The sequence below is a fragment of the Delphinapterus leucas genome, chromosome 20 (genome assembly GCF_059928025.1).
Source record: "Delphinapterus leucas isolate spDelLeu-1000000601 "Yukka" chromosome 20, BTC_Dleu_Yukka2, whole genome shotgun sequence".
NCBI classification, from domain to species: domain Eukaryota; kingdom Metazoa; phylum Chordata; class Mammalia; order Artiodactyla; family Monodontidae; genus Delphinapterus; species Delphinapterus leucas.
The window spans coordinates 37084768-37112735 of NC_143148.1; the positions used below are offsets into that span (position 1 = coordinate 37084768).

At 35.4% G+C, this 27968-nt stretch overlaps 1 protein-coding gene across 1 annotated transcript in view; it reads right to left on the reverse strand.

Moving 5' to 3' along the window:
- CDH8 (cadherin 8) overlaps positions 1–27968 on the reverse strand; it is a 172668-nt gene that overhangs the window by 69965 nt on the left and 74735 nt on the right. The window contains exon 5 of the mRNA XM_089902478.1: positions 2046–2167. Within this exon, the coding sequence (XP_089758604.1) occupies positions 2046–2167 (122 nt within the window). The remainder of the gene's footprint in view (positions 1–2045; positions 2168–27968) is intronic.

Below are 27968 nucleotides of genomic sequence, written 5' to 3' on the forward strand. Positions count from 1 at the left end.
TGTGTATCAACCAGTCAGCCATATGTCCAAAAATTATGCTGAACAGACAAAGATCTGATTATCTTCATGTAAATATGAACTCTAATAAACATGCCTAAATAGATTCATTTGAGGATAAGATAGTGCAGTGGACACACACAACATAAACATTTTTTCACAGAATGAGTCATTCATGTTGATTTGCAAAAATCATAAAACAAAGAATCAACTTTTTTTTTTTATTTTGATCTTGCATAGGAAAGGGGATGAAACAGTGCATTTTTTTCGGAGGATAAAAACTGCTGAGGAATCATTAAAACCTTGGAAACAGTCAAAATCCACAGGGTAAACCTCCAGATTCCAGGAGGTCCAAAGGCATGCATGTCAATATCACAAGCGAAGCCAATGTGTAATTTTTGAAATATCGATGCCATTGACTCTCTGAACTTGTGTGATGAGTTTTGCATGAACAGTGGAGTTTTACTTAAATTCTCAAGCATTTGACAGTTTCTCTATGATCAAAAATGTCTGGCTTATAACTCTGTGATTGGCTACATTACCCCAGCAACAATCTGGCCCACACAACCATATCCTTGAAACTGACCTGCATATATTTTGATCAGACTCTCTCCACCAACTGCATTCACCAACTTAGCTAAATGATATTTGCTGCCAAGTATATATACACTCCATCCTCAAAGGATCACAAATAAAAACACTCAAAAGATAAGACCGATAGAGGGCAATTCGACATGATGAAATTAAGAAACATTGAAACTAATGTTAGAATATTATTTTTAAAAAGAGGTCCACCTTTGGCATATGACTGCTGAAGGTGAATGTTTTGATTATAACGACACTTATGATGTCTAAGTGTTTAAAATTACTCAATTTTATTATTAGAATTTTAGCTTTTACTTTGTATGTGTGCACATGTATGTGTATCTTTTTTTGGTAGATGGAAACAATGCCAATCCTTCAGATACAGGAGAGTAGTCTCAGGGAAAATGCCCACTGTTTTATAGGAGAGTAGCAACTTGATCTTTTGTAAGAGTTAAATAAAAGTATAGAGCCACAGTTCTATTCCTTTCTTAGGTGGAAGAAATCTGACTCTTGTCAGGTAAACTGCTCGGCAAATAGTAAGTTGAATTCCTAACACCCACGTGAGGCACAAGAATAGTTGGATTAACAACTCCAGTGTCATGCTGTCAGCTGCTGTTTATTTAAATTAAAATGTCACCATCCAGAAATAAATTAGGAAGTTGAAAAACGATAAATTTCTTTAACATACAGTACTTTGGCACCTTGTTAAAATAAGTCTATTACATTTGTGTTTTTTAGAACTTTACATAGACTATTTCCATTTTGACATTGAGTATAGCAGGTTTTGTTTTCGTTCTTCTTTCTTAACTCTCTCCCTCCTTCCTCCCTCCCCCTTCCTTCCTTCCTTCCTCTCTCCCCGTCTCTCTCTCTGTGTCTGCATTGTCCTATCTAAGCTACATAAGACAGTTTAAAAGAAAAAGAGTTCCATCAATACACATCAATACACAATTATCAGATGCTTTACTTGCATGTCTAAAACATGTCGTTCACATTATGTCTATCTAAATGCAGCTACACCTTTACAGATTTAAAACTTCACTTCCTGCAATTGGTCTTCCTAGGGTTCCAATGTTATGTGTTATTTCTACATTTGATATGAAACAAACATGCCTTCCCATGGGCTCTTCCCTCACTTCCCGTCATTTGAAGGTTAAAATTTTGGCCCCATCACTCTAAGACCTCCCCTGTGATCATCCATACCCCGAGATATTTTAAGATAGTTTTTTGGCTCGGGGTTCATGGCACAGCAGGTCATTCCGTTTGAGGAGCCAATTTGGTCATAAGTAGGAAGAGAATGAACATCTCTGAAAGAAGAATACTCCCTCTCTGTTCCCGTTTGGATGTTTCTTGCCTATGACTTTGCAGATTGTGAATGATGCAAGTGCACCCTATAATGCAGGTTAATCAAATATGAGACAGTTGTATACAAACATATTCAGCATTAACAACATGGAGATATTTACTTGGCCGGGTTTTCCATTTTCACATAAAAATGCCTCATATTCGGATGCGAATTCAGGGGCGTTGTCATTGACATCCAGCACTTTAATAGCAACAGGTACTCGGGATATCTGACTGTGGTTCCCTATGGGAAGGAAAAAATAACATCAGCATTGAGGATATTGCATTTTAATGTGCAATTCAACTTTCTTCTTGAAAGCTTGTGTGTCTGTTTCAACTTCCCTTAATTAGGGTGTTTTCAACATGGTGATTATGGAATCTGACCATTCAGCAAGGAAAAATAGCAAGTGCTTGGCTGCTTAAAAAAAAGTATAAATTATTATTCCAAACACCATTTGCTGGAGCTTAGCTTGATAAAGACCATCTCTGAATAAATTAAAAGAGGTTTCCTTGATGAAGAAAGCTTTATTTTATTGATAAAGCCCATTGTACAAAAGAAAAGAATGCTGTATTGCAACAAAGATTTATCTCTTTCTTTATCTTGGGTAGACAGCCCATTTCTGCACTATTACTTGTTCGACTGACTATATATTAAAGATGAACATCAAAACCTGAAAAAAGGCTAGAACCAAATCAGTTGTTGAGAAGGTATCTTTAATACTGATAAAAGGGATAATCTTAAAGAAAGGGAATCATATCTTTTATGAATTTTATTTTTTATTCAAAATTGACCTTGGGATCTTTTTGGGTTAAGATAAGCCCAAGTTATTTTAATATGTCATTTTCATAAAGATTTTCATCAGTGTAAACAGATAATAATCTTTTAATCTTTCCAGGTCAATTCCAGTAGCACAGACCTTAATCCTTAAGCCTTAAGTCCTTAAATTTAAAAAATTATACACACACACACACACACACACACGTGCACACACACGCATACACACACAAATATACACACATGCACACACACGCATACACACACAAATATGCATGCACAGAAATCTGGCCCATTAATACACTGCTGACTTGGCCCACGTGATGATTTTTCATTTCTAACAAATGCAGTGCCACTCGACTCTGTACCATGCAATAACCTTTTGATCGCTTGTAAATTATACAGAATGCATTGAAAATGGCCAATTATTTATTTGTGTTTCTGTGGCACTGAATATTTATAAGCAAGCTAGGAGGGGAAAAATCTTTGGCTTTTGTGTATGAAGAAACAGACTTGTATTTGATATATCGGACTCTTCTTTTTGACAGCTGGTTAAATTCAGACCTCTGAAACCTTCAAATACTCATGCCAAATAATCATAGCCATGTTACAGTTTTATAGTTGGTTAACCCCACTGGCAATGCTACAAGATTGGAATTTAACTACCATGGCTATTCTCCAATATTCTAATTTGATTAACTATGGATGGATGAGTATTATCCTTTGGAATTCCAACCACCTCAGTAATGGAACAAAATCTCAATTCCCAAAAATCACACCAGTGGCTTTAAATGTCCTTTTTCTTTTACCTAATATGTCCTTTTTCTTTTACTGTCTTATGTCTAATGAATTAATTCATTCCCATTCAGAGAGGAGGCATGCAGCTCCCTAGTTTCAATGGAAGGGAAAATTTAAAAAAGTGTAACACATGACTCTGAGGACAAGAAACTTACATTTTACCCTTTATCTACTTGAATCAGGTAGATAAATGAGTTGTAAGGTATTTGAAATAAGGTCTGATTATGTCCTTAAAGACTTACATCTCTTTTCTAGTCTGACCATGAGCTGAATAGCAGCTGCTGAAGAGTAAAAGGGAATCCGGTGTTTGCAGGAAACAAATGTTTGGAGCCCCATCTTTGCCTCCCACTACCAACATGACTCTGAACATGTTATTTAAGCTCATTTTATTCCTGAGGACACTGAAACTCAAGACCTTGACACCTTATTTGCAGAACTATTATACACATTATATAAGAAGAATTAGAAGCGCCCAGATCATATTGGGCACATAGTCAAGTGTATCTTAGACTTTACCTTTTATAACTGGAAACATCAGCTCCGTGCATATTCAGTGTGCACTATGTACAGTGCAAGATATTTCACAGAATCATCTCATTCAGTCCTTACTGAAGAGCTATGTAATAGGTAATGTGATCCCCATGTTGTGGATTACTGATGTGGAGACTAATATTCACAGGGCTACATGCCTTTACCAATATGACTCAAAAATGAACTCCAAGACTCCAAAATGTAGTTTTGGCCGTCCAAACATGAGTCATTTTCGCAGTATTATACTGATGAAGTTTAAAACAAAGTATATTTGCTTGTTGTTTGTTTACTGGTAAGGTCACTAATCACTGCCATTTCCCCAAGAATGCTTATAGGCTTGTTATAAATTTTTATTTCAAGTTTGAGCACTCTTTGAAGTTTGAGTACAAATATAAAAAATCAAGCTGGATAAATCTAATGGGTTGTACCACGACTGATATTCTCAGAATTGCACTAATAATCTGCAAGCCTCTCTGAGAAACTGAACGATTGAAATTCCATATTTTTCCTCATACTTCGATTTTGCCCAAGGTCTCTTCAGTTGATTGATTTTATTTTGTGATTCTCTGTATTTCAACTCTAAGGACTATTGATTAGTTAGTTACATAACATTCACTTCTTGCAGTGCCACATCTTAGACCAACTCTTGTGTATATAAGTGATTAGAGGAGCCTTCTATTATGTTTTAGTCTCGTTAAGCATTCAATTCATAGACAATGATCAACATAGACTTGAACAGTGAATAATAGATGCATTGTCTTCGAAAACTGCAGGTACAAGAAAAAGCTGTCGTACTCTTTAAACATGATTTTGTGCCTGGGGAAGTGAAGAGAATGCTGAGCTTACCGAGTTAGAGTCACTGAAAATGGCTGATTGGGCCAAGTTTACGAAATATGATATTCTTTGTCTTCCCTCTTTCTCATGTCTTGCGCGTGCACACACACACACACGCCACAGGCAAACATGCATATACAGATTCTACTCTCACTATTTTGGCAAAAGGATAATTATGCCAAGGCACATGTTCTTAACTTCTCTCTTCTCTTTTCTTAATCTCACAGTTTTAATAAACTGCAATTATCTCTTAGATCTAGATGGCCAGCAGGTGGTAAAACTCAAGCATAGAGGCTAGAGAATCTCCGTGAGCTTCTTTCTGGGATAACTTTCAACATTAAAGTAATATATGTTTTCTCTTATTGTAAGATCTGGGACAGGGTGGTGGTTAACTATCCAGGGGCCCAGATCCCTAGAATAATACCATCTAATCCTTTTCTGTTGTTAGAAGTAATGTAGGTTTGGGAGCTATCACTTAATATTGTTAGAAGATCACGAGCATAGGGGCTATATCATATGATCACTGGCGAGTCACTGAAATATTTTTTGATGAGATTTACAATTTTAAAAGCTAGGATAAAGCTTACTGACAAGAGAAGTTATGGTTTAATTTTGTTTTCTTAAGCAAATGAATGTCTCAGACATTTACTTTATTTCTTGAAACTGCTAAATCAAGGAGAAAAACAATAAAATATAATCAAACAATAAACTGGTACCATATATCCCCAAAATATCCCCAAAATGTGTTATCATTCTCTGTATTAGATGAACATGCACAATTGAAATTATTTCAACTTATAATTCTTCACACAAGTGTCATATTTAAATGCTGAAGATTCACTTTTATCTAAATTAATGAAGTGATGGGAGTTCAAAATTTAAAGATATTATAGAGCAATAAAATTAATTAGATAAGCTTCTAAGGAAATTATTCATGTCCTTTGTGACTGGCCCCAAAATGTTTGCCTTTCATCTGATACACAAACATTAAATATAAAGATATTATAATAGAAACTTGATTAGCATTCGTTAAAGATTAATTTTCTAAACACAGGAGATGTGACAAAGTGGTCTGGAAGGAAAAGCCCATTTCAATTGGCCACAAAAGTTGACTGTTTTCACATAATGATGGAAAAAAGGCTGAAATGGCACCTACTATAAACAACTCCTTGACTTCTACCATTTGAATAGTAGTGACTTCCTGTCACCTCTCTGTCACATAGCCTCATGAATTGCCCATTAATTTTGCCCTGTTATAATCAAAGGTAATGGAATACTGCCAAGTCTGCGTTACTTGGGAATTTGCTTCTAACTAGTTTCCATGAGCTGCTGTTTTTGCAGGCATCGATTGAAATAAACAGCCTCTCCTTTTCAGGCTATAAGAGAGAAAATTGATTTGACAAATTTAGATATACTGGTGGGTTCAATAAATAATTCTTGAGCCTTCTACGAGTGGAAGGCATGAGCAGTAAATTACAGTCAACGGGGGGAATGCAAAATAGTGAATTTATAATTGAATAGGGATGAGAGGAATGCTGAAAGTTTATAAAACAGGAAGATTCTAACTGAATATATGACTGATAGAAAAGATAGCAACTTAGGAAATTTAAAATGAAACTGATGGTAATTTCAAAGGTCTTGGAAAATAATTTCAGTCGTGAATTTAGGCTCTCTGGTGACTAAAGATACAACTTTTTGATGTACATTTTGCCCATAAATGGTGTGATAATTTCTAAATCATTAGTTATGGTTTATTAATTCATAGATTATTAGCATAGAAACAAGGTGGAATATAATTAACCAGTGGACACCAGGGTAGAAAATCTGTTGGGACTTTTTAAAAATTTTTATTGGACAAATATATATCACTTATATGTGGAATCTAATAAAAAATGGTACAAATGAACTTGTTTACAAAATAGAAATAGACTCACAGATGTAGAAACGAATCTTATGGTTACTGGGGGGAAAGGGATAAATTGGGAGATTGGGATTGACATATACACACTACTATATAAAATAGATAACTAATAAGGACCTACTGTACAGCACAGGGAACTCAATATTCTCTACAAAAATATTCTGGAATATTTTTGATAGGTTTTTCTCTTTACAGTATTATTTTTATGTGTTACCCTTTCACTAACATGGCAACTGTATTGATGCACCAGTTAAAACACAATCTGTTGTCTCCCTCAAATACATACCAAGAAATTTCAACATCAAGGGAGCAGTTGACCACCATAATTTTAATAATTTTTCATTATATGATTGTGAAGATTCCAGCAAGCCAGGCTGTAAAGAGAAGTCATTCTATTTTACTCCTTAAAATCTCAGTCATATTTAGATTAGTTTAGAATTAAATGAGAACTTTAATCAGAGGGTGTCTCTGGTATCAAATGAACAAAGCTTGTAAGGCATAGTTTTTGTATTAACCAAGTAGTAGCTCTCTCAAGAAAGGTAGAGAAATGCTTTCTCTCACTGTGCAAGTTGTGGACTTAGACATATTTGAAAATGCCTTAAACTCTGGAGAAAATGACTCTTAAATGGCGACTTCAGTTTAAGTCCTCACTGACCCCTGTCTGTTTTCCCTACTGACTACAAAAATGCATGCTGTCTGGCTCCAGCATTTTCAAATGCTCTCTAAATAGGGAGAAAATGTGTAGGTCTCTCTCTTATTTATTACATTCATCTTAAGTGAACCTGGACGTAGTGGAATCCTTGGCAAGACCTCACTCCACCTTTTCCCACTCTCTACAGTGAACCCTCAGTATCCTTTTTCCAGCTCACAAAAGTTGAAGTCCTAAAGAATAAGGTAGGCACATTTATGGTTGTTAAATTCTATGGGAAAAAATTTTAGAGCCATTGAAGTTAGGACTGATGTTATGAACCTCTTAGATACTATTTATTAAATATAAGGCTTTAAAACAGTCATGTTCTAAATAAAGGCAACATTAATGGCAGTTTATAAATGAAAAATTAGTACTAATGGGAATGGAGCTATTACATTTCCCATTTTTTTATTAATATGTTATATAATATTACCTACTGTAAAATAAATTTATTTATTTATTTATTTTTTGGCTGCGTTGGGTCTTCGTTACTGTGTGTGGGCTTTCTCTAGTTGTGGTGAGCGGCGACTTCTCTTTGTTGCAGTGCACGGGCTTCTCATTGCAGTGGCTTCTCTTGCTGCGGGCACGGGCTCTAAGCACACAGCCTTCAGTAGTTGTGGCATGCGGGCTCAGTGTTGTGGCTCGTGGGCTCTAGAGCGCAGGCTCAGTAGTTGTGGCACACAGGCTTAGTTGCTCCGCAGCATGTGGGATCCTCCTGGACCAGGGCTCGAACCCGTGTCCCCTGCATTGGCAGGAGGATTCTTAACCACTGCACCACCAGGGAAGTCCAATATTACCTACTTTTAGTTCTTTTTTAAAAAAATTTAAGCACTTACTAGTTTTATTTTAATATGCTAAACATTTTAACTTAAAATTGATAAATATGCATTATTTGCGAAACTTTTTCCCAAGACCTTGTCTTTGACAATAAATCTGCTTCTAGAGTTCTGAGTTAAATTTACATAAACCAGTAATTCATGGCTTATGATTTCCAAGTATTTTTTTTAATGTAATATTGGCTTAGAACATCATGTAAGTTTCACGTGTACAACATTACAGTTCAACTTCTGTATACACTACTGTGCTTACTAAGATACTTTTAATTCTTTTCTTTATGTATGCTTACCAATTTGTTTCCTTTAGTTGTCTACATTTTTTGTTTTGTGTGTATGTGTGTATGCATACATGGTTTTTACGTGTTCATTTTTGTTTTGTTTTATGTACATCTCTCTTTTCTACTGTGTACTACTGTTGCTGAATTTGTGACTGGAAAATACTGACTCCCTCCTTTCGCAGCCCTAAGTGCACGTTTAAATCCTTTTTATACATCTCATCTTTCTCCATACTGTAAGAGGCGAGGAAACAAAATGCCGTAATAAGTTTATTATTCCTTATGCTCCCTTTGGTAATCTAAGTCTTTGAAAAATCTCTAATTCTACTCTGCCAACAAAAATTGCATTATGCTTCTATTACTATATCTTCAGTGTTTTTTTTCCCTAATTATTTCAAATAGGATTGATTCAAAATTATTGGAACTGAATTTCTTGGTATTACTCTTACAATGCAATTCAGTTTAAATCCCTTATATGTTAGAATCTTAATAAAGGAGACTCACACTTTCAGAGGAATATAGATTTATGTAATATTGAGTTTAAATGCTCATTCAACACCAGCTTAGAATAACATTTGTGCCCCCTAATACATGCATACACATACACGCACACACAAACACAGACACACTTTATTAGGGAAGAAAACTAATATTGTAAACTACCCAGCATGTATTGTGTGATCTGTTACGTACTATTTCTTTGAGGTTTGTTGGGTTACTGTGAAGACGTTATTTTCTTAAATGGGAATATGATTTCAGGCTATGTAAGACTGAAATTTATATGTTACATATCAGAGTAGGGAGTAAAGAACATCCAGTGCACCTAGAAATCATGTGGACTCTAGTCACCTTGCCCATATTTACTCAAAGCCAAGAAGTGATAAAGCTGAAATATTAATCCAGGGCAGTTTTATCAACAAGTGGGGAAAAAAAAAAAACACACAGAAACAAACAAAACTGATTATTCCCCACAGGCTCTCTTCAGCATAGCACTCGTAAAACATAACCTTAAAATATATTTTTAAGATGGATCACTTCCCAAACAATACAATATCCTAATAAATTAACCTCAAAAGAAAGGTTTGATGATTCCATTAACATGGAATTTTTATTAGTGAATTTATTTTTAGAAATATAATTTTCATATTTTTAATTTTTTGGGCAACTCCTTACATCTTCTTGTGTGAGATCAACTTTTGTGGTAGAAGTAAGCCATGAAAACAATAAAGTGTATACACCTTATGGTTTTATTCCAGTGTATTTTTATAAAATGAACATACCCATGTAACTATCACTCAGGTCAAGATATAACCAGCATCCCCAAAGCTTCCCATGTACCCCTTCTCAGTCATTATGCCCTTCAAGGTAACCTCTACTCTGTTTCTTAACACTATATTAGTGTGTCTTCTTCAGAACTTTATAAAAACTGAAATAATATAAAGTACACACTTTTGTATCTGACTTCTTTAGCTCAATATAGTATTTGTAAATTCACTAATGTGGTTGTAGGCAGCTGTCGTTCATTCTTTTCCACTGTTTGGGAAAGAATTTCATTGTATACATATACCACCATTTATTTATTTATTTATTCTCTTACTGGTGGATATTTGGGTTGTTTCAGTTTCATGCTATTCTGAAAAGTGCTGCTATAAATATTTTGTGTATTTTTGTTGGTGTACAAATATGTGAATTCCGTTACGTTACATACTTAGGAATAGAATGAAAGATTATAGAATATGGCTCCTTTCAATTTTAGCATATGCTTCCAAATATGTTTTCTAATGTGGATGTGCCAGTTTACACTCTGACCAGCAATGTATAAGAGTTCAAGTTGCTGCATGTCTTCAAGAACACTTGGAAAAGCCAGTTATTTATTATTTGTTTTTCATTTTAGTCATTGCAGAGGTGTACAGTTATGTTTCAGTTTGATTTTATTTTAATATCTTGATGATTTGATGCTAAGGACATATTATGCTTACTGGCCACTTGGATATCTTCTTTTGTGAAGAACCTGTTCAAGTTTTTGCCATGTTTTAATTGGTTGTCTATGTTTTTCTAATTGATATGCATATTATATATTAAGGATACGTGTCCTTTGCTACATATGAGTGTCACAATACCTTTCCCTACTCTGTGGCTTAATTTTTCACTCTTAATAGTGACTTTTGATGAGCACAGATTCTTAACTTAAAGCTGAATTCATCAGTTTTTGCTCTTATTAACTTTAACACTTGTTGCAACTGATTCGTTAATTATTTGCATAATCCAGAATTTGAGAATTCTGTTATTTTTAGAAGGTATATTATTTTTTTCACATTTACATCTCTGATCTCCCTGAAGATTACTAAAATTGAGGTTCTGAGTTAGAGGCCAAGGTTCAGTTTCATCCACTCATGGATATCCAATTCACTGTCAACTTTATTGTAAGTTCACCTATGCTATCTTTGTCATTGAGTTGAGTATTTTTGTACAGGCTTGTTCCGGGAATTTTCTGTTCTATTTTTCTGTCTTTATGCTCATACAATCCTCTTTTAATAACTCTTTATGATAGATCTTCATATATTATCATGAATATGGTAAGATCGACAATTTTTCTTTTAAAATATTTTCTTCATTATTTTTCCCTTTAAATTTCTTTACACGTTTTAGTATTATTTGTCAAGTTGTGGGCACACACACACATACACACACACATAGCTGTTGGAAGTTTGATTGATATTGCAAAGATTCTACAGATAAATTTAAAGCGGATTGACATCTTTTACATTTGAATCTCCAAATCATGAACTATGTATATACTTCATTTATTTATATTTTCCTTAATTTCTCTCAGTAATGTTCTATAGTTTTCTATTTAGAAGTTTTGTATGTCATTCATTAGATTTTTTTTTTTTTTTTTTTTTTGTGGTATGTGGGCCTCTCACTGCTGTGGCCTCTCCCATTGCGGAGCACAGGCTCTGGACGCGCAGGCTCAGCAGCCATGGCTCACAGGCCCAGCCGCTCCACAGCATGTGGGATCTTCCTGGACTGGGGCACGAACCCGTGTCCCCGTGTCCCCTGCATTGGCAGGCGGACTCCCAACCACTGCACCACCAGGGAAGCCCCATTCATTAGATTTTGTTACTATTTAATTGTAGTCTTCTTACTATTATAAGTAGTATATTTATTTTCTGAGTATTGTTAGAAAATAAAAATATGATTATTTTATAACTAACAATCATGCAGACTTTCTTCATTATTGATAATAGTTTAACTTAGATTTTTTTTTCCCTTTTTATGTACTCAATCATGTTGTCTATGAGTAGTGACAACTTTATTTCTTCTTTCCGATATTTATACTTTAATTTCTTACCTGTATCTTACTGTACTGGTTAAAACCTTCAGTGTAATTAATTGAATAAAAGTAGCAATAGTACACAACCTGCCTCATTTCCAATCTCAGGGAGAAACCTTTCAATATTTTACCATTAGGTTTGATATTTGCTATTATTTTTTTGGTAACTATCATTTATCAAATTAAGTTTTCTTCTATTTCTAGTGTGCAAAGAGCTTTTTCAAGAACAAGAGATGAAGATATAACATTTTCTGCATCTGCCGAGAATGATCATACGTTTTTTCTCTTTTCTTTCCTCAGGATTTTAATTTACATTAATAGATTTTCAAATGTTATCACCTGTCCTTGTATTCCCTGGGTGTAATATTATATTTTTATATTAACAGTTTTGATTTGCTAATAATTACTTAGGATTTTGTTTATGAGAAGCAGGCTGTTAATTCTCCTTTCTTTCTTGTAATATTCTTGTTGGGTTTTAGCATTAAGATTATTCTGGCTTGGTGACATAAGGTGGAAACTGCTCCCTCTTTTACTTCTCTCTGATAAAGTATGTGTCATGTTCATTTGGGCATGACAATTTATGTGTTAAGAGTTAGTAATTGTGAATTCAATTTATTCAATAGAGAAAATGACAGACATACTTTTCTTTTTCTTATCTATGCCAGTTTGCACTGACTGCATTTTTCAACTTATTAGGCTATCTCATATACATTTTAATCCTTATTCCATAAATATGTTAATAATGTCCAGCTATTGTTTTTTAACATCTATAGAATCTGTAATGAAGTCCCCTTTGTAATATTTTTTTCCATGCCCCCTGCAGTGAAAGCACGGAGTCCTAACCACTGGACTGCTGGGAATTCCCTGTCATTTCTAATACTGGCAACTTGTACCTTTCCTATTTTTTCTTCCAAGATTTTTATCAACGTTATCTTTGCACATAAAGAGGTTTTGGCTTTGTTGAATTTCAGGACTGTATATTTGTGTTCAATTTCACTATATTCTACCCTATATTTATTTTCACCTCGCTACTAGTTTTTAATTTTCTGTTCACTTTTAGCCTTTTTGAAGTGGATGCTCAGATAATTGATTTTTAGCATTTCTTCTTTTCTACTATAGCCATTTAAGGCTAATTTCTCTTTAGGCACTGTGTTAGCTGTATTCCACAGGTTTTGTCATGTCATTATTTTGTTATCATTCATTTTTTTAATGTGCTAATTCCCTTTGTGATTTTATTGTTTTCCATGGATCATTTAGAGACATATGGCTTAATTTCCAATACTTGGGGATCATTTCAGGGCCTTTAGTGATTTATTTCTAGCTTAATTCCACTGTGTTAAGAAAGCATACTCTGCTTTGAGTGCTGAGACTTGGGTAAATGTTTCAAGTGTGTTTGACAATAATAATATTTTTGTAATTTTTGAGTGCAGTGTTTTATACATTACAATTAGGCAAGTTGACTAATCATGCTATTCAAACACTTTCTACCCTTACTAATTTTTTGTCTACTTATTTGATTAGTAGAGTTGTAGGTTAAAATTTTCATCTACAAGTGTTGACTTGTCTATCCCTTTGCTTCTGTCAATTTTTTGCTTTATGTACTTCACAAACATCTTATTAGGTACATACAAATTTAGAATTTTTATATCTTGCTGCTGAATTTAATCATTTATCATTATAAAAAATTTATTTTTGGTAATATTTCTTCTTAGTCTATAGCTGAACCATTTTGGTTTTAATTTGCATAGCTATTGTTTCAGTCTTTAAGTGTTCTTATATTTGAGGTTTATTTCTGATAAAAAACATGATTTGAAAATTGATTGATTGCTTTTTTCCTAGTCTGACAAATGTCTTTTAATTGAATTGAAGTATGTAGCTTATTTACAATTAATGTGATTGTTTATTTATCTGGGTTGTAATTTCTTCTTGTACTTTAAAATTTTCTTCATCAGTTCTTTCTCATTTTTCCTCTTTACTATTTTTTTGGGGATTCATAATTTTCAATTCTTTTATTTCCCCCAACTAATAGGCTAATGGGGGAAATTAAAGAATTAAAACTTACGAATCCAAAAAAAGATAGAAAAGCAGGATTAGCCTATTAGTTACATAGTCTTCTATTAATATTATTTTAGTGGTAACCTTAAATATATTTGTATATATGTCACTGACTTATTAGAATATGCCTTAGAGTAATGCTTCAAACATTTTATGTACAATGAAAGGATATATATAATGCATAATTGTTTATGCCATTTTGTTACCATTTTCCTGTATCTGGGTTTTCATTTTGGAAATCAGATATGAAAATGTGTTATCTTCCTTCAGATAGAGTTTGATTTTCTCCTCACAGGAAGGTCTGTACAGATGGATCATCTCAATACTATTAAGGCTGGATTTCAGAATTTATGAGGGCTGATTTAATTTCTGGTTTTCCCTTATTTCTAGAGCCCACCCTTTCTATTAAATTGCAAAAAAAAAAGGTTTTTTTTCGCTTTTTGCCTCTTAGCACACGCTCTCCCATAGCCTTGAAATCCTCTTACTCCCACACATGTTAAGATTTGGTAAATGCGTCATGGGAAAAATCCATCCATGATGCTCTGATGTCTTCTTTTCAATTACCTCCTCACTGTAGACTTGGCCTCTCCATTTCTGGATACCTCTGTAGCCCTGACCTACAGCTTTTGTCTCCACAGTCCCACGAGACACTCAAACTCCAGGTCACTGATTTCTGCTTGGTTTCTATGCCCTCTGAATCACTTAAAGTCCTGAAGGAAATAAGCAGTGCTAAATTTAGGAGTCACTTCAGTTTGTTTCCTTTCTTTCTGGTATCTTGGCTTCTTAAGTACTGGCTGCCTTCAAATACCATTTTTTTCTCCAATTTTGCAGTTATTCTCACTGGGGGAATTAGTTGGGTATAAGCTACCACCATAGACATAAGAAAAATACATAATTACCCCTATCCCATTGTGGGATAATATGTTCATTGTTTTCCCAAGAAATTTAAACTGTAAATCACCCCACACTTATGGAACAATGGACAAAATATTACTATAAAATGACTGTAATCCTCCATGAGTTATTGCCCAGCAGAATTCACGTATGGTAATTAAGATTGTGTTATCCTTAGTTAATGCTCTGACTACAAAGCCAGACCAATCTCTTGAGATTCCTTTCCTCAGTCTATGCTTTGGCCTCAAAAATTATGCATTTATTGTGACAGTGAACCAAGATGTATATACCATAATGAGTGACAAAAAACAAAACAAATACATAACTCAAGATAAATGATTAGCAGAGGTGGTAGAAATGACTGCAGTGCAAGCCACCACCTCAGTGTCAAGTACATGATAATAAAATGGATGATGCTGATTTATTCCCAGATGTTAATATTAAAAGGGTTGAATATATGTGAATGTAGACGTAGATATACGTAGTTGTATCCATATGTCACTACTTCCTCCAACTGCATTTGTATCCACAAAATCATCTGTGTATCAATGCATATTAGAAAGGCAACTAGACACAGAGTATTATGTATTCTTTTAATAAAATTTGAAAAGATATATTGGGTGAAATATGTAAATCTATAAGTAATAGGTAGCACTAGGTGTTTTTATAATTGTATTTAGAGAGGCAATGCAGAGCACCTATATATAATGGTATTGTGCAGCTCAGAATGTCTGTAAACCAATCTCTCTCTTTTTCTCTCTCTTTCATTTTAGATAAAAGTTAGGTGCTAGCTGCAAAAAACTTTAAAACTACCTACTCTGTTAAAGGAAGGTTAATAAACTCTTCATGGACCCAGTAAATCTATCATGCAAATTTGCAACGTAGAGCAACAGAGATGCTGACAAGGACACCACGTGTCAAGCTTATTTCAAAACATTATGAGAGAGACTCTGGGAGGGCTCATGCCAAGAAGTACTTCCCAGAACTTCTGCTTCCAGTGTCCTTGTCCTCATGGTGAGCCACTGCCACCACCTGCCTCTGCAGGACCCTCCAACACTAGCAGCCGTGTGGATGAAAGGCCCTTGGTGCTGCAGCCAGGATTCACTGCTGTGCCTCTGAGGTGGGAGAGCCAACTTCAGGACACTGGTCCACAAGAGACCACCCAGCTGTACATAATATCAAACAGCGAAAATCTCCCAGAGATCTCCATCTCAACACCAGCACCCAGCTTCACTCAACGACCAGCAAGCTACAGTGCTGGACATCCTATGCCAAACAGCTACCAAGACAGGAACACAACCCCACCCATTAGCAGAGAGGCTGCCCAAAATCATAATAAGTCGACAGACACCCCAAAACACACCACCTGACGTGGACCTGCCCACCAGAAAGACAAGATCCAGCCTCATCCACCAGAACACAGGCACTAGTCCCCTCCACCAGGAAGCCTACACAACCCACTGAACCAACCTTAGCCACTGGGGACAGACACCAAAAACAACGGGAACTACGAACCTGCAGCCTGCAAAAAGGAGACCCCAAACACAGTAAGAGAAGCAAAATGAGAAGACAGCAAAACACACAGCAGATGAAGGAGCAAGATAAAAACCCACCAGACCTAACAAATGAAGAGCAAATAGGCAGTCCACCTGAAAAAGAATTCAGAATAACGAGAGTAAAGATAATCCAAAATCTTGAAAATAGAATAGACAAAATGCAAGAAACATTTAACAAGGACCTAGAAGAACTAAAGCTGAAACAAACAATGATGAACAACACAATAAGTGAAATGAAAAAATACTCTAGATGGGATCAATAGCAGAATAACTGAGACAGAAGAACGGATAAGTGACCTGGAAGATAAAATAGTGGAAATAACTACTGCAGAGCAGAAAAAAGAATGAAAAGAACTGAGGACAGTCTCAGAGACCTCTGGGACAACATTAAATGCACCAACATTCGAATTATAAGGGTTCCAGAAGAAGAAGAGAAAAAGAAAGGGACTGAGAAAATATTTGAAGAGATTATAGTTGAAAACTTCCCTAATATGGGAAAGGAAAGAGTTAATCAAGTCCAGGAAGCACAGAGAGTCCGATACAGGAAAAATTCAAGAAGAAATACGCCAAGACACATAGTAATCAAACTGTCAAAAATTAAATACAAAGAAAACATATTAAAAGCAGCAAGGGAAAAACAACAAATAACACACAAGGGAATCCCCATAAGGTTAACAGCTGATCTTTCAGCAGAAACTGTGCAAGCCAGAAGGGAGTGGCAGGACATACTGAAAGTGATGAAGGAGAAAAACCTGCAACCAAGATTACTCTACCCAGCAAGGATCTCATTCAGATTTGATGGAGAAATTAAAACCTTTACAGACAAGCAAAAGCTGAGAGAGTTCAGCACCACCAAACCAACATTACAACAAATGCTAAAGGAACTTCTCTAGGCAAGAAACACAAGAGAAGGAAAAGACCTACAATAACGAACCCAAAACAATTAAGAAAATGGGAATAGGAACATACATATCGATAATTACCTTAAATGTAAATGGATTAAATGCTCCCACCAAAAGACACAGATTGGCTGAATGGATACAAAAACAAGACACATATATTTGCTGTCTACAAGAGACCCACTTCAGACCTAGAGACACATACAGACTGAAAGTAAGGGGATGGAAAAAGATATTTCATGCAAATGGAAACCAAAAGAAAGCTGGAGTAGCAATTCTCATATCAGACAAAATAGACTTTAAAATAAAGAAGAGACAAAGAAGGACACTACATAATGATCAAGGGATCGATCCAAGAAGAAGATATAACAATTGTAAATATTTATGCACCCCACATAGGAGCACCTCAATACATAAGGCAAATACTAACAGCCATAAAAGGGGAAATCGACAGTAACACATTCATAGTAGGGGACTTTAACACCCCACTTTCACCAATGGACAGATCATCCAAAATGAAAATAAATAAGGAAACACAAGCTTTAAATGATACATTGAACAAGATGGACTTAATTGGTATTTATAGGACATTCCATGCAAAAACAACAGAATACACATTTTTCTCTAGTGCTCATGGAACATTCTCCAGGATAGAGCATATCTTGGGTCACAAATCAAGCCTTGGTAAATTTAAGAAAATTGAAATTCTATCAAGTATCTTTTCCAACCACAACCCTATGAGACTAGATATCAATTACAGGAAAAGATCTGTAAAAAATACAAACACATGGAGGCTAAGCAATACACTACTTAATAACGAAGTGATCACTGAAGAAATCAAAGAGGAAATCAAAAAATACCTAGAAACAAATGACAATGGAGAAACAACAACCCAAAATCTATGGGATGCAGCAAAAGCAGTTCTACGAGGGAAGTTTATAGCAATACAATCCTACCTTAAGAAACAGGAAACATCTCGAAAACACAACCTAACCTTGCACCTAAAGCAATTAGAGAAAGAAGAACAAAAAGCCCCAAAGTTAGCAGAAGGAAAGAAATCATAAAAATCAGATCAGAAATAAATGAAAAAGAAATGAAGGAAACGATAGCAAAGATCAATAAAACTAAAAGCTGGTTCTTTGAGAAGATAAACAAAATTGATAAACCATTAGCCAGACTCATCAATTACTACAAGACTGAAATCAACAGAATTAGAAATGAAAAAGGAGAAGTAACAACTGACACTGCAGAAATACAAAAGACCATGAGGGATTACTACTAGCAACTCTATGCCAATACAATGGACAACCTGGAAGAAATGGACAAATTCTTAGAAATGCACAACCTGCCAAGACTGAATCATGAATCAGGAAGAAATAGAAAATATGAACAGACCAATCACAGGCACTGAAATTGATTAAAAATCTTCCAACAAACAAAAGCCCAGGACCAGATGGCTTCACAGGCGAATTCTATCAAACATTTAGAGAAGAGCTAACACCTATCCTTCTCAAACTCTTCCAAAATATAGCAGAGAGAGGAACACTCCCCAACTCATTCTACGAGGCCACCATCACCCTGATACCAAAACCAGACAAGGATGTCACAAAGAAAGAAAACTACAGGCCAATATCACTGATGAACATAGATGCAACAATCCTCAACAAAATACTAACAAACAGAATCCAACAGCATATTAAACGGATCATACACCATGATCAAGTGGGGTTTATTCCAGGAATGCAAGGATTCTTCAATATACGCAAATCAATCAACGTGATACACCATATTAACAAATTGAAGGGGAAAAACCATATGGTCATCTCAATAGATGCAGAGAAAGCTTTTGACAAAATTCAACACCCATTTATGATAAAAACCCTGCAGAAAGTAGGCATAGAGGGAACTTTCCTCAACATAATAAAGGCCATATATGAGAAACCCACAGCCAACATTGTCCTCAATGGTGAGAAACTGAAAGCATTTCCACTAAGATCAGGAACAAGACAAGGTTGCCCACTCTCACCACTCTTATTCAACACAGTTTTGGAAGTTTTAGCCACAGCAATCAGAGAAGAAAAGGAAATAAAAGGAATCCAAGTCAGAAAAGAAGAAGTAAAGCTGTCACTGTTTGCAGATGACATGATACTATACATAGAGAATCCTAAAGATGCTACCAGAAAACTACTAGAGCTAATCAATGAATTTGGTAAAGTAGCAGGATACAAAATTAATGCACAGAAATCTCTGGCATTCCTATTCACTAAGGATGAAAAATCTGAAAGTGAAATCAAGAAAACACTCCCATTTACCATTGCAACCAAAAGAATAAAATATCTAGGAATAAACCTACCTAAGGAGACAAAAGACCTGTAGGCAGAAAATTGTAAGACACTGATGAAAGAAATTAAAGATGATACAAATAGATGGAGAGATATACCATGTTCTTGGATGGGAAGAATCAACATTGTGAAAATGACTCTACTACCCAAAGCAATCTACAGATTCAATGCAATCCCTGTCAAACTACCACTGGCATTTTTCACAGAACTAGAACAAAAAATTGCACAATTTGTATGGAAACACAAAAGACCCCAAATAGCCAAAGCAATCTTGAGAACGAAAAACGGAGCTGGAGGAATCAGGCTTCCTGACTTCAGACTATACTACAAAGCTACAGTAATCAAGACAGTATGGTACTGGCACAAAAACAGAAAGATAGATCAATGGAACAGGATAGAAAGCCCAGAGATAGACCAACGCACATATGGTCAACTTATCTTTGATAAAGGAGGCAGGAATGTACAGTGGAGAAACGACAGCCTCTTCAATAAGTGGTGCTGGGAAAACTGGACAGCTACATGTAAAAGTATGAGATTAGATCACTCCCTAACACCATACACAAAAATAAGCTTAAAATGGATTAAAGACCTAAATGTAAGGCCAGAAATGATCAAACTCTTAGAGGAAAACATAGGGAGGACACTCTATGACATAAATCATAGCAAGGTCCTTTTTGACTCACCTCCTAGTGAAATGGAAATAAAAACAAAAATAAACAAACGGGAACTAATGAAACTTCAAAGCTTTTGCACAGCAAAGGAAACCATAAACAAGACCAAAAGACAACCCTCAGAATGGGAGAAAATATTTGCAAATAAAGCAACTGACAAAGGATTAGTCTCCAAAATTTATAAGCAGCTCATACAGCTTAATAACAAAAAAACAAACAACCCAATCCAAAAATGGGCAGAAGACTTAAATAGACATTTCTCCAAAGAAGATATACAGACTGCCAACAAACACATGAAAGAATGCTCAGCATCACTAATCATTAGAGAAATGCACATTAAAACTACAATGAGATACCATCTCACACCAGTCAGAATGGCCGTTATCAAAATCTAGAAAGAATAAATGCTGGAGAGGGTGTGGAGAAAAGGGAACCCTCTTACACTGTTGGTGGGAATGTAAATTGATACAGCCACTGTGGAGAACAGTATGGAGGTTCCTTAAAAAACTAAAAATAGAACTACCATATGACCCAGCAATCCCACTACTGGGCATATACCCTGAGAAAACCATAATTCAAAAAGAGTCATGTACCAAAATGTTCATTGCAGCTCTATTTACAATAGCCCGGAGATGGAAACAACCTAAGTGTCCATCATCGGATGAATGGATAAAGAAGATGTGGCACATATATACAATGGAATATTAATTACTCAGCCATAAAAAGAAACGAAATTGACCTATTTGTAATGAGGTGGATAGACCTAGAGTCTGTCATACAGAGTGAAGTAAGTCAGAGAGAGACAAATACCATATGCTAACACATATATATGGAATTTAAGGGAAAAAATGTCATGAAGAACCTAGGGGTAAAACAGGAATAAAGACACACACTTACTAGAGTATGGCCTTGAGGATATGCGGAGGGGGAAGGGTAAGCTGTGACAAAGCGAGAGAGGCATGGACATATATACACTACCAAACGTAAGGTAGATAGCTAGTGGGAAGCAGCCGCATAGCCCAGGGAGATCAGCTCGGTGCTTTGTGACCGCCTGGATGGGTGGGATAGGGAGGGTGGGAGGGAGGGAGACGCAAGCGGGAAGAGATACGGGAACATATGTATATATATAACTGATTCATTTTGTTGTGAAGCAGAAACTAACACACCATTGTAAAGCAATTATACTCCATAAAGATGTTAAAAAAAAAACAAAATACATAATGAGAGAGAACATTGACCAATAGCGGAGTATTCAATGTTGTTAGCAAAATAATTGCAAATAATGGTGAAACAGAAAAAGCTGCTGGAGGTTTTTGTTTGTTTGTTTGTTTTTGTGGTACGCGGGCCTCTCACTGTTGTGGCCTCTCCCGTTGTGGAGCACAGGCTCCGGACGCGCAGGCTCAGCGGCCATGGCTCACGGGCCCAGCCGTTCTGCAGCATGTGGGATCTTCCCGGACCGGGGCACGAACCCGTGTCCCCTGCATCGGCACCAGGGAAGTCCTGTTTTTGTTTTTGCTTTTTAACTGAATTTATGGAGAATGGCGAAAAGCCCTGTATGCTACATGCTATATTTTAATTTCTAAAAATTCAGGCCAAAGACAGAAATGAAAAGTGATTTTTTTCTTAACACACCAGAAAAAAAAAAAAAAAGGATGCAAGAGAAAAGCACTGCCGGCAAAATGTTAAGTTCTATTGTTGACACCTGCATTTTTGCTGTTGCAAATAATCCACTTGTTTCTGGTGGTCTATTCCAGACATGGCCTAGCATGCTTGGGGCAGATCTTTGAATAAAGTTATTTGTGTAAAAAGTAACCTAACTGATGCCTACATTTGGGCACATTCCTCTAGAACATTAATCATTTTCAAACTGATAGTGAAATCCTACTTGGAAACCCCAACCCTACTCCATAATCATCTATGCCAGCCACATCAGAACGCCATTATCGTCATGATCGGCATCATCGTCTTAAGAAGCTACCTGCTATTTATTGAACACGTACTCTCAGGCACCATGCTTTCATTTTTATACAACCCTATGGCTAAAGTCATATGATTATTTCCTCTTATAAACATTTAACAAATAATAACTGTAATTTTAAACGTCCATTCAATCAACAAATATTGACCTTATACTTACTGGGTGCCAGATACTCTTCTAGGACAAGAGATACCAAATAGAAAAGACAAACAAACAAAAACATGTTCTATTATATTCACACATAAATGGGGGTAGGGGTGGAGACTCTCAGGTATAGATGAAATGTATGAACAAAAATAAAACCAGGTAAAATAAAAGAGACTAATGTTGGAACTCAACTTTTCGCTCAGTGCTTACAAACGATAATTACAGGGGCTGCAGTATCAAGTTATAGGTGTGCTAAAACCTCTTTTCTCAATTTTCTTATCTCAGAAACCGATTCTCTCCTTTCTCTAATTAAAAAATCTAATAATTTGACCCTGTGCGTTCATCCCCAATATGGAAATGAAATGAGACTGACATCTTTTTCTTGATGATTCCTGGAAAACTGTATCTACTCTCAGCAGAGGCCTGTTGGCCACCAGTGATGATCAGAGTAATAGCTTCCAAAGGTCCAAGGTCAAATATGTCCTTGGCTACTTCTGCCAGTTGATGCTATGAGGAGGGTACAGTCTAGTGGGGGGCGCGGTTCAGGGGGAATGTAATTTTCTTTTGAATTCGTTTTTATGGAGGGAACAAATGATTTTACTGAATTTTGGCTATTCGAGCCATAACCTATAATACTGAGAGAGGGTAGTAAATTCAGTTCATTTGAAACATCTAAAATAAAAACTTCGGCAGTTTTTTCTCAAATTCTTGTGGATTCCAGAACATTCAGTAAAATTTGACTCAACGGGTCTGATTTGAGCCCAGAAACTTTTATTAGAAAAAAAAAAATCTTAAAAGGACTTCAGAGCTTTGATCAGGTTCAATATGGTAAGAATTGTAGTGAGAAAATCCCTTCTTCATTTAAAAATCTTCCTCTGTCTATACCATGAATCTTATGAGGGTTCAGAAGACAGCATTAATGCTTGTGGTACTTTTATATATTCTATGAAGCTCTGATTCTAGAAAGACTCTATCCTAGCATCCCCCCTGGCAGTAGAAATTTAGACTTTAAGCCAACTGGTAAGCAGGTATTATGGTTTGGCAAACCCTGGTTATCATTACTAGAATGTAAATTGCATCTGGATAAGACTTTTTTGTTCACTGTTGTGTTCAGGAGATAGAACAGTAACTGGTACATAAGAGGCCACCCTAAAGTCAAGATAATGTCTATCTGAGAGTTACTGAGAGGAGTGAATGAAATCATATATGAAAACACTAAGCAAACTACAGAATTTGAAGAGTTAGGTCGTTTTTGTCCCCTGTTGTCTTTTGCTCCAAATTTTCTAGTTACCTCCTTACTGACTCAACTTCCTCTGAGGTCTTGTCACCTCTGTGCCTAATTCTACAAGCACATTTTTCTCCTTAGCCATTATTCCAGGGAACTGAAACCATGTCACATAAACAATTTTTTCAAGACACTTTGTATTTTACTCGGCTAAAGGGGAAGAGAGTAAGACTTGTTTATACCTTGAGGCACATTTTGGCTCACTGTAAGATTAAAGTGCTTTCCAACACAGCTGCTCAAGAGAAAAACTCATCAGTCTCCCAAGGTAGTGAGTTTCTGACCACTGCAAGTATGCAGTCATAGAACAAGGCTGTGGTAAAGGCAAGTGGAGTACCAAATGGTGGATGTGGGGTAGGTTTTTATATCTGCTCTAATCATTAAATTAAAACAAACATTGCTTTTTATTCTGACTCATGTTTAACTACCGAATTTATTTAGTAAAAGTTTATCCAGAGTTGACTCAGTGAAACTAAATTAGGAATTGTTGTAATAATTTTCCACCTCATCTGGTTCCTACGTTGAAATTACAGGTCATACTTTTACAGCACTACAAATTACTGTTTTTCCTGTAAGCAAGTTGACTCGGATTTATATATACATAATTTCAGGATTTCCCCCCACTAATTTCTTAATATTTGGTGACGATATTGCTCCCAGAATCCTCTACTGAAAAAAAAAATAAATAAATACTCTGCTAATGAGTTCCACTGTGTAGTTTCTCATCCCAACATCCATATTTACTTCTAATTAAGTGCATGAGAGCAATTCAGAATTTTAACATTTCAAATATTGCCTATCCAGGTGATTCTTCATAACTATGTGAGAATAAAAAGTTTCTATAACTTTTCATTTCTTGCACATAAACCTTCATTATAATTTTGTCTCAGGAAAGTGTTGGAATTTGCTCAAAACTAAAAAGAATTAATTGCCTATCGTATTAAGGCAATTAATTGCCTAACGTATTGAGGCAGTTAAATCATTTCATCATATGAATAACAGTGAATATAGACTTAGGGTAATATGGAAAATGAAGGAAAAGGAAGGGCAGGGAAAAAGGGAAGCTAATAATGATAGATGTTCAGTTTAGTGTTTATTATGCAGTTAGTTTTAGTATCCATTATATAGATGACAAAAACAAAGGTATAGAGAAACTATCTCACATCCTTGAAGTCAAACAATTAAAAGACACAGATACGATACAGGGTTTGAAATTAATGCATGCCTCATTCCAAAGCACATCCAAATCTCTTGCAGTTATATAATATTTGCCTTAAATATTAGCTTGATACAGACACCACAGAAATGGAGTTACAAAGTCATACGCTAGCAGAGAGGATCCTTCTCTAAGTGTATCTGGGGTGAAATTATTTGCCACAAATACCCTCTACCTTCTCTCCATTAAAAACAAACAAACAAAAAAAACCCAAAATAGTCTGAGAGATTAAAAAAACACTGGCTTAAAGAAACACGATACTTGTATCTTGGAGATAAAAGACTGTCCAATCACATTTTGAGCATCTCAATATACTAAAAGGTCCAAATGGACACAATTAATTAACATAGTGAATAAGAAGAGTGAAAAGTTGGTTTATAGGGTAGTTGCATAAAAAGATTGTGGTAACTAAAACTCTGGACTAGGGTGCGGGGTCAGCCTAGGATTAATAACATGTTGTTTAATCGCTGGCATATAGCAGGAAACGTATTTCCTCTCTCTATGCTTCATACTACACTTTATGAAAACAAAAAGTTAATTACATTGCATTGAGTTGTGGACTTTCCAGTTCAAATATTTGAAGATGTCTATAGAAACTAAGCATGTTGTTATGCTACCAGTTAATTATGCAATGGAATTAGGTATTAGCCAATGCTCTTTAAGCCAAGATAAATGTTAACAGTCTAGTACTAGTTTACATATTCTCCCTTCATTCATTTATTCAATCAATGATTCATTCATTCAGTAAATATTTATTGAAGACTTACTATTATCAGATACTCTGTAGCTGTTGAGGAGATATCAATTTAAAGCATAAGATATTCTACCCATGGAGAAGAATTCATAAACAGTATACATGATAATAACTAAATTATATGGTATGTAAGAAAGGATTAAATGCTAATAAAAACAAATAAAGCAGGATAAGGAAGATCTGGTACTGATGGTGGTAAGGGTTGAGCTTATTTGAGCAAAGACTTAAAGATGGAGTTAATCATGACTACAGCAAGAGGATGCATATTCCAGGCAGAGGAAACAGTTGTTGCAAAGATTCTGAAGGGAGAGCATGGCTAACGTCTGGAAGTATTCAATCACAGATTTCTGGATGGTTAGCAAGCAAAATTATTTTCTTAGGTTTAGTGATAGAGTTGCACATAACAGTGACAAACTGCAAAAACAATTAAGCAACATCTTTTTCTTGATTACTGAGATTGAGATAATGTAAGACAAAACTACTCTAGGTTTTAACAAAGAATTAGGCTTGGGTTATTAACTTCAAAGTATACAACCAACTGCTGTGTTCTTGGAGGATATTTTATTTCCTTAGGAAACCTCTCTTCTGATATATTCCCACCTCAGAATATTTGCAAGAATTCTGTGCCCTTTTCTTTCCCCATATCTTGATAGGTTAGATTTTTTTTTCTGTTTCTAAAGTATTTAGCGTATTATAAGCATGTGCTTAAAAACCTTGTAATTGTATCCCAAAAGTAACCATTAAGATTTGCTCATTGAATTAATATTTGCCAATCACTTACATTGTGATACTTTGTATGCCATGAGCTATGAGGATTATAGAAAAGTGTAAAATGTAGTCTCTGCCCTTGATGACATTAGTCTGGGAGGGAATAGAAGGCACATACACAAATAACTATAATTATAAATTAGATCATCACTGCCTTCTCTGAACTCCCACGTAGTTGCGACAAAATATGTACTTTCTGAAAGAAGGAAACATTGTATACAAATCTTGAACAGTAGTAACAGGAAATATAGAGAAATGACAGGATATTCAAGGAAAGAAAAAATAATATAACTAGAAAAGGTCCAGAGTTAGGACACTGCACGCACGCTTCATCTGAAGTAAAAGTGATGAGCAGTAAGGGTTGACAAAATAGTATAGATACCAGACATGTATGTAGTATTAGGGTGATACAGTTTTTGTATTATTTTATCCTGAAACAGTATCCTCAAGTTTAAAATCATAGCCACATATTGTTATTGATAACTGGTATTTCTGATAGCAGTATTCTAAAGACGTAATTCCTCATTTAAACTTTTATTTTAAAGAGGCCTAAATACTACTTGTAAGAAATAAACTCAGGACTCCTAACATTTCTGGATTTCAGTGTAGGGTCTCAAACTGAGTTCTGTTCAAATATAAAATCCTTCCTCTTTCCCTGAAAAAGATATATTATTAATATTCTTTATAGAAAAATTTTAAAAGCTTTGGTGGATACGAGGAACAATCCCAAGGTCACATAGTTGGCTACCCTGCAAAAGGCCAGTCTTAAAACAAGGACTTTTTTTTAATCCAGAGATAAAGCACAACAACGAATATACCTAACAGGGTTTATGAAGTAATAAGGAAACTACACAGACGTTCTCAGCTTTTAGTATGCTCTAAAGTTTTAGGACTTAAAACTAGAAGTATTTAAGAAGTACTTAATAACATTTAACATTTATTATTAATTTTAATAGTATTATTTAATATTTTAAAAGTAGTTTGAAACTATGTTAACTGTGCTTTGTAACATAATGCCTTTGTGGGAAACAAGTTAGTGTGGTAATTTTAAAACATGGCCCCAAAATTGTTTGACATGCCTCTCGTTGCAAGGTGGGGGAATATGTTCCACTCTCTTGAATGTCTATTCTCTTACTAATCAATAGTATATGAAAAAAGTGAATTATGTCAATTTCTAGACTCAAGTTTACAAAGTTACCACCTTCCACTTCCCATCTTTGTTGGGAAACTCACTGTTGGAACACAGATACCAAGCAATGAAGAAGCCCAGGCTACCTCTTAGAAAGGCAGCTAACAGCCAACACCAATGTGCCAGTCATGTGAGTGATTCATATTGGAATTGGATGGTCAGCCACATTCAGGCTGTCCCAGCTGGTACCACATTCTGCAGAGACAAGCTGACCCTGACAGGCACTGCTCACATTTCAGATTTGTGAGTAAAATACGTATTTGTTGTTTTATGCCACTAAGTTCTGGAATAGTTTGTTA